Source organism: Sturnira hondurensis, unplaced genomic scaffold (genome assembly GCF_014824575.4).
Source record: "Sturnira hondurensis isolate 20B ecotype Veracruz unplaced genomic scaffold, ASM1482457v3 Scaffold0000880, whole genome shotgun sequence".
NCBI classification, from domain to species: domain Eukaryota; kingdom Metazoa; phylum Chordata; class Mammalia; order Chiroptera; family Phyllostomidae; genus Sturnira; species Sturnira hondurensis.
Genome location: NW_028073511.1, coordinates 22905384 through 22914048, shown reverse-complemented (window position 1 = coordinate 22914048; position 8665 = coordinate 22905384). Strand labels below are relative to the sequence as shown.

The 8665-nt window shown below is 40.0% G+C and overlaps 1 protein-coding gene across 5 annotated transcripts in view; it reads right to left on the bottom strand.

Moving 5' to 3' along the window:
* Positions 1-192: 192 nt before the first annotated feature.
* Positions 193-8665, bottom strand: part of AKAP8L (A-kinase anchoring protein 8 like) — a 33394-nt gene continuing 24921 nt past the window's right edge. For 3 of the 5 annotated variants that reach the window (XM_037055642.1, XM_037055652.1, XM_037055662.1), the window contains 2 exons: positions 695-790; positions 193-572 (listed from right to left, as the gene is read on the bottom strand). In XM_037055642.1, the coding sequence (XP_036911537.1) occupies positions 264-572; positions 695-790 (405 nt within the window). In that variant the 3' untranslated portion in view covers positions 193-263. Of the gene's footprint in view, positions 573-694; positions 791-5395; positions 5692-8215; positions 8373-8665 lie in introns of those variants that run through there. The other 2 variants (XM_037055682.1, XM_037055672.1) reach the window with 2 other exon arrangements.

Below are 8665 nucleotides of genomic sequence, written 5' to 3'. Positions count from 1 at the left end.
ACGCATAGCACCATGGGAGTTTGGGTCGGGCTGTGAAGCCTCACTGTACGCAGGCGCACTCCTCATCCCGTCCTTCTCGCACCCCCCAGCCGCCCCCCCCCACCCCGTCCCGCACGCAACGGCCTCCGGACACTTGGGGAGGTCCTGGCTTCCACCTGCCACTGGCACTGCCCACAGAAACAAGCCTGGAGGTGGGGTGGGAGTAACTTTATTGAGCTTTTCTTCCAGCCTTTGTCGCACGCCCTGCCCGCCTCTGACCCCGGTCACGGGGTGTCCCCGCCGCCCTCTTCCTCGTCTTCATCGACGTCGAGGCCAGGGATGCCACGGATTTGGCGCTGCAGCGCCCCACCTAGCAAGGGCACGGCCTCCGCATCTTCCTCCGCGGGTGGCGGCAGTGGGGGCGACACAGCTCCAGCGGTCGGCTCCGGGGGCTCCGGGGGCTGCACTAGCGTGCTTTCAGTACCCTCAGTATCCCCTGCTACTTCGACCATTGCCCCCTCATCCAGAACGCTGCCCTCAGCCTCCTCCTGTTCCTTCTCCTCCTCAGGGCTGTCAGTGAAGGGGTTCTCACCCTGGGGAAAGGACACAGATGCTGTTAGAGAGAAAGGACCCGCGGGACCAGGGCTGAGGACTAGGGACTGGGAATGCAGCTGGGGCCTGCGCCAGGCACCCGTGCCAGGCACCTGTGCCTCACCTTCAGGTAGCTCTCCAGCTTCTTGCTGATGAGCTTGTTATTGAGAATACTGCGGGCCACCATGAGTGATGACTTCTTCGATTGCTCCATCATGAGCTGCGGGTAGGGCAGGCGGGGAAGGATTGGAGAGGCTGCTCTGGGTGCGGAGATCCCCACCATACCAGATGGTGGGGCCCTCCTGCACCGCACACCTCCACCTGACTTCAACCAGATTTCTTAGGTTTTTTAAGTGTACCTTGGGTACAAGTGTGCTGCTGGCCAACCCTCCAAGCATGGAGCCACTAACTGATTTTATATTTTTCCATACCATACGTTGTATGCAGCTGATTAAAGACATGTCTTTACAGCTGTATTGCAGAAATCTGATTCACTTACATAAAAGCTATAAGCAGTGAACATATTTTAAAAACCTACTAAAGGCTAAATGTGCAATCTGTAACAAAGAGCTGCCCTAATAAGCACGAACTCTTTAGGACAAATAAGGAGGATATAAAAGCAAGGATATAAATATCTGACAGTACATTTAAATGACACACATTCTTTTAATCAATAGGATTATACACTAACGGCAAGGTTGAAACTTGGCATTTTTACTCTGCTGGAAAGATGCTCAACTGTTTACTTGTATTTTCTGGAAAGCGGTTTGGTACAAAGTACCAAAAGTAAAAATTTTGAGTACTGAAATTCCTTCCTGGAATCTATCTTATCCTAAATTTAGGAATAGGAATGGTGTGTGCAGTGGGTTGCAGTAATGAAACACTAGAAAGCACCTAAATGTTCTTCAGTGGAGAAGTAGTTAAACATCATATATTGAAAAGAACACCATGCAGCCCTTAAAGTAGGGCTTATCTCTCTCTGCTGGCATGGTAATAAAGTTGTGTGATGGACTGTCTGTATAGTTGTCAGAGTCTTTTGCCCGGGAGGATTGACAACAAACTGCTAGGTGATTTCCTCAGTGGCAAAATTACAGGCAAATCACACTTTTTATCATTGCAAGGTAATATATATATAAAGCCATAAGCAGGAAAGTAACCGATAAAGCTATTTTTGTTGGGGGAAACTCCACTTCCTGCATCCAGCTCTCTACATCACATTTCACTTGCTGTTTCTACTCCCTTTTATCTGCCTTTTCCTTTTTTTCTTTACATGTTCTACTACTCAGGGAAAATATTAACAGAACTCCTGCATACTCAAAATGAAACAAATTAGAGATGCATGATTAGGACATAATAGACCACTTCCCCCCAACTTTTTCACATGCCAACACAGTATCCTCCTCCTGGGAGGAGCACAGATGCACACAGGACAATGTCTCCCAAATGAGGTACATTTACATTCTTTCCAGATTTCTGCTACAATGACCAAACATCACCAGAATAAACATATACTTCTATGCTGGCGCCTTTAATTCTACCAAACAGGTTCACCAGAGGCCATGTGCAGGAGTATTTAGCAAAAAAGTTGTAAAGCATGCTTCCTCCAACTGCACTAAAACAATGTACTTGTCTCCCCTGCCTCCAGGTCACCATCAGATGTTATTATTATGTGGGATACTTCTGTGGCTTCCCACGGTATGTTTCTGCCCACCAGCAAATCCAAATGCTCTGAGATGCAGAGTGGCCACCCCCTCAGTGCTTTTATGTGGCCTGGGTTTCCCTACTTGCTTAGGAAGGCTTCCTTTAAAACATCAAGGTAAACAAAATCTGTGTTTTGTTTTTTACATTTAAGATTTCTAGAATCTAATTACATAGTATGAGGCAGGAGTCAACTTATCCTTCCAAAAATTTATAAGGTAAACCAGTTTCCACTAAAACCCTCAACTTTTCCCCTAAAACGCATTCGGTGGTAAAACATGAACTGACATTATGTTTTTGTGCCATTTTTATTTGTCCCACTTATATACAAGTCATCTGAAGAATTATTGAGGGTTCAACTACAAGGAACTTTCCCAGATCCAAGGGAAACACCGTATCATGTGTTCTGAAATCCAAAAATTAATTTAAAAAGATCTGGCCGCAGGGTTTCAGATAAGGAACCTGTACCGATGTTGACAAAAACTTAAGTTCCAAAACACATAGGACCTTTCACTAGACTGATACTATTCTGGTTCCAGTTTTATTACTGTGCCATTATCACAGTAATAAATTATCACCTTTTTCTTATTAATTGCAATGGCTTTGCAGTTACTTGTATCTGCTTAGGCAAGACCCTGAACTCACTACTACTTTCTGTATAAACTATACTCTACAAATAAAACTTGAAAATAATTTCGGTCAGCCTCTTTCCCCAGATTTGGACTGGAATTGTACTATATTAATGTGGGGAATCCTGGTTTTTGTTGTTTTTCTATTAAATCTCCCACCTAAGACTATAGTCTGTTCCTACAGGCACTGAGGTATTATTTGTCTGAAATTTAAGATCCCCTAACCTTCTTCTTAAAGCTACATCCTTAGTTATTGTATGCGTTTTGTGGTTGATACCCCCCTACATTTACATTTCTAACTGGTTGTTACAAGACTGGAGAAAAACTAGTACTTTTTGTATGTTATCTTAAATCTCAACCCAGTTGCCAAATTCAATAAATTAAGAATATTTTGCTGGAATTATTAGCCTTTTCTGAGACTCATTTATTTGCATATAAAAAGTTTTCATTTCCAGAATCTTTATACTGGTAATGTGCTTATTTCCTATTGAACCACCCTTGTATTCCAGAAACAAACTTATAGTGTATCACACATTTGAATCACTACTCGATTGATAATTACTAATATTTATTTAGCACTTTTAAAAAATCCTCTATCGAGGATGAACTGCCTTCACAGAGAGGAGAGAGGGAAAGAGAGAGAAATGTCTTCTCATGTTTCCTGACTGCGGATTAAATCTACAATCTGGGTACATGCCCTAACTGGGAATCAAACCCACCACCATTTGATTTACAGAATGATGCTCTGCAGCCAGGGCACATTTATTCTTTCATAATAAACTAACTTACAGTCTCATCTTGGTGTTACCTTCATCAAATTTTTGGAATTAAGGTTAAAAAGGCTTTATAAGAATGAATTTGAGAACAGACTTCCAGCATGGCATCCTGAGAAGTTCTGCAGATTTATTTATTAATCCTCCCCTTAAGATATGCTTTATTGATTTTAGAGAGAGAAAGAGAGGGAGAGAAACACCGATGTGAGAGAAACATTGATTAGTTGCCTCTTGCTGTGACCAGGGACCACAATCTAGGTATGTACACTGACCAGGAATTGAGCCCGCAACCCTTCAATTTATGGGACAATATTCCAACCAACTGAGCCACACTGGCCAGGGCAAGTTGTGGTGGTTTAACCATGACCTGTAGCTTTTTTGATCCTCAGCTCAGCATGATGGAAACTCCACTACAGCTAGCATCACCAAGAATACAGGCCTCCTTTTCTACCCAGCTCATTACAATTAAAGATTGTATCTTCCCAGGAGGGACAGGATGTCAACATCTAACTATCTGCTGCTGAGGCTAAGTTCTGGGCAAGTTCAGTGTAAAGGTGAGTGCTCCCTTCCATCCAGTTCCTCATGGAAGGGAGGCTGGGTTGGACATGACATGCTAACAATACCGGCTTTTTCATAAAGCAGAGGTCCCATGCTGAAAGAGAGGCAAGCCAAACCAAGAATACCAGAAGCTACAGCTGTCCCTCCATTCATCTCTTCTAAAGCAGCAGAGTCACTCAAAGAAGCATTCCACTGTCCCCAACCCCAATTCTGGAGTTTAGACTCAAAGATTTTGCCCAGGGAGAAAAGAAGGCCTGAGAACAACAAACTTACAAATGTCGTCCCAAAGGAACATACTTCATTTGCAGGAGTGTGGGGAAGTTCAAGACTAACAGCACTCTCAAAACAGTGGACTGTGTGGAGAAAACTAAAAGGAGACAGGTTGACTGACAGCAATATAAACTAAACCATTGGCTGGCTGGGTTACCAGAGAGGACAAGTGAAACAGACAGCTAAGAATAAGTGAGTTCACAATAAAGCTCAAACAATGACCTTAAAAATGATCCATGTAAAGTAGCCCAAATTTACTTAGATCAGATTTTGGGGAGTAATTTCATGACTCAAGGCATTGTTGAGAACAATAGATAAATCAGCCAACACCCTGGCTGGTGTGGCTCAGTGGATTGAGCGCGGGCCTGTGAACCACATGATTGCGGTTCAATTCCCAGTCAGGGCACATGCCTGGGTTGCAGGCCAGTTCCCCAGCAGGGGACTCACGAGAGGCAACCATACATTGATATTTCTCTCCTTCTCTCTCCTTCCCTTCCCAAGATAAATAAATAAAATCTTAAAAAAAAATCAGCCAACTATTTTTGGAGCTTAACAGCTAAGTGTAAGTCTGGGAAAGAAACAGTCAAAGACAGCCCTATCAAACCATTGTCATCCTAGGATGGCTGTACACTTGCCTATGGCTTCCTCTTCCAAGGCACGATCAGAGGCTTTACACCCTGGGGATGAAAGAAACTTCACTAAAATAATTTTTAAAAGACTTTATTTATTTTAGACAGGGGCAGGGAGGGAGAAAGAGAGGGAGAGAAACATGGATGTGTGAGAGGTACATCGTAGATTGGTTGCCTCTTACATGCCGGAACTGGGGACCTAGCCCATGACCCAGGTATGTACCCTGACTGGGAATCAAACCAGTGAGTGACCTTTGGATTCGCAGATCAGCGCTCAATCCACTGAGCCACACCAGCCAGGGCACACTAAAACAATCTGACAAGGCAACTAAACAAACAGACAAGCAAATATATAGTAACAAGACTTGGGAAAAAGGAAGAAAAAAGGCATAATGATACTGTCTCACCAAATTGAAATCAATAAAAGGATATTTTAAGAAAATGAGTAAAAATCTTGGAGCTGAAAAATACAACAATCAAAATGAAAAATTCCCTAGAGGGGCTCCACAGATTTGAACTGGCAGAAGATTTAGCAAATGTGTAGATAGGTAGAGATCATACAATCTGAAAAACAGAGAAAAAGAATAAAGAAAAATGAATAGTCAGTCTCAGACACCCTTGACACCATGAAGTCACCCAACTATGTATGCACAATGGGAACACCAGAAAAAAAAAAGAAAGGAAAAAAATTATCTGAATAATAGCTAAAAACTTCACAAATCTGATACAAAACTTTACTACACCCAAGAAGCTCAACAAAACTCCAAACAGATAATCACAGAGATCCACAAAGACACATCATAATAAAAATCTTGAAAGCAGCAAAAGAAAAATCAATCATCACTTTTTAAAAGGGAACCCCAGTAAGGTTAAAAAACCGACTTCTCATCCAAAATTAGGCCAAAGAACAGTGGGATAACATTTAAAATGTTCAAGAAAAAATTGTCAACCAACAATCCTATGCCCAGCCAAACTTTCTCAAAAATGAAGGTGAAATAGATATTCTGTTTTAAAGAACTGGGAGAGTTTCCTACTAGCAGACTGTACAAGAAATACCAAAAGAAGTTCTTCAAGCTGAAAGCAAGTGATCCTAGAGTAATGTGAATTCACATGAAAAAACAATAAAGGTATAATTCTAAAAGACACTATAAATGTGAATTTCCTTTCCTGTCTTCTCAACTGATTTAAAAAGGTTCAGGAGGACATAACAATTATAGATGCATCTAACAAGGCACCAAAAATACATAAAATAAAAACTGACAGAAATGAAGGGAGAAACAGACAATTCAACAATAGTCGGAGAGGCTAATAAGCATAAGGGATATACAGAACATTCCACCCAACAACAGAATATACATTTCTCTCTCAGGTGTAGAAGAAGCATCTCCGGGAGAGACCTTATGCTAGGCCATAAAACAAGCTTCAGTACACTAAAAAGGACTGAAATAATACAATATATGTTTTCTGATCATAGAGAATAAAATTAGAAATCACTAACAGAAAGAAATTTGGGAAATTCACATGCTAGGAAATTCACATGGGGTCTAAAAAGAAATCAGAAAGAAATTAGAGAATAACTTGAGGTGAATGAAAATGAGGATATGACATACCAAAAATTATAGGATGCAGTGAAAGCAGTAGGAAACCTATCACTCCACCTTAAGAAACGAGTAAAATAAACAACAAACTAAACCTAAAAGGCAAAAAGAAGGAAAAATAAAGATTAGAGGAAAATTAATGAAGAGAAAAACAATGGGAATGAGGGATATCAATGAAACCAAAAGTGTTTTTTTAAAGATTACCAAAATTATCAAAACTTCAGCATGTTAGCAAGACTGACCAAGAAAGAAAGATGACTCAAATTACTAGAATCAGAAACGAAAGAAGGGAACTACCGACCTTACAGAAATACAAAGGATTATAAAGGAAGACTATAAATAAATGTATGCTAATAAATTAGGTAAAGTTAGATGAAAAGGATACATCTCTCGAAAGATGGAAACTATTAAAACTGAGTCAAAAAGAATTAGAAAACCTAAATAGACCAATTTAAGAAATTATATTAGTAATACTGGGTTGGCCAAAAAGTTCATTTATTTTCCCATACAATGGCTCTAGTAGTGTTTGGTTGTCTATTAACTTCATTCAAAACAATTTTGTTAGATTGAATCATGACAGCTGTCATATCAATGCGTATTTAAAAAAGTCAAAATCAGTGAATTTTTGTGCAGTCATTTTATTACTGAACATGGAAGACAGTATGCAACATTTTTTGGCATATTATGCTTTATTTCAAGAGAGGTAAAATTGCAACTGAAACGCAAAACAAAGATTTGTGCAGTGCATGGACAAGGTGCTGTGACTGATCAAACGTGTCAAAAGTGGTTTGAGAAATTTCTTGGTACTATTGACATTTTGGCCAAATAATTCTTTGCTATGGGGCTGCCTTACACATTAGAAGATGTTTAGCAGCACCCCTGGCCTCTGCCCACTACAAGCCAATAGCAGGAGATAGCGGACATACTCAAAATATCCAAATCAATAAAGTTATTGGTTAGCTTTTGAGAATATATTTTTTATTTTACAGAAAAAACTAAATGGACTGTTTGGCCAACCCAACAGAAAACTACTCACAAAGAAAAGCATAGGTCCAGGTGGCTTCACAGGCAAACTTTACCAAATTCTTAACGAATTAATACCAATTCTTCACAAACTCTTCTAAAAAAAAGAAGAGGAAAAACTTCCTTACTCATCCCTCGAAGCCAGTGTAACCTTTATACCAACACCAAAGACATCACCAAAAACCACAGACCAGTATCTTTATGAATACAGATGCAAAATTCTCAAATGAAATACTAACAAACCCGGTTCAACAACATATAAAAAGTTATATATTATGACCAAGCAGAATTTACCCCAGGTACACAAGGGTGGTTTAATACCCCAAATCAATTACTTGTAATATATTATTACAACAGAATAAAAAATAAAACCACATGATCATCTCAACAAGATGCAGAAAAAGCATTTGGCAAAATCCAATACCCTTCCAGGATAAAAACACTCAACAAAATAGAAACAGAAGGGTACTCATCAATTAGATAAAGAGAACCTATGAAAAATCCACAGATAACAACATACTTAATGGTAAAAGACTGGTTCTTTCCCCTCAAATCAGGAACAAGACAAGGACGTCCACTAAAACTTCTTTTTCAACATTGCGCTGGATGGTCTAGCCAGAGCAACTGGGCAAGAAAAAGAAGGAGAAGGCATCCAGACTGGAAGTTAAACTATCTCTATCTGCAGATGACTGACCTTGTACACAAAAAATCCTAAGAAATCCACTAAAAACTATTAGAATTAATGAACAAGTTCAGTAAGGTTCCAGAATACAAAATAAATATACAAAAATCAATTGTTCTTTTTAAAAAATATTTATTTTTAGAGAAAGGGGAAAGGTGGGAGAGAGGTAGAAAAATATTGAAGTGAGAGAATTATCAGTGGGTTACTTCTCATATGTGCTGCAACAGGGACAGAA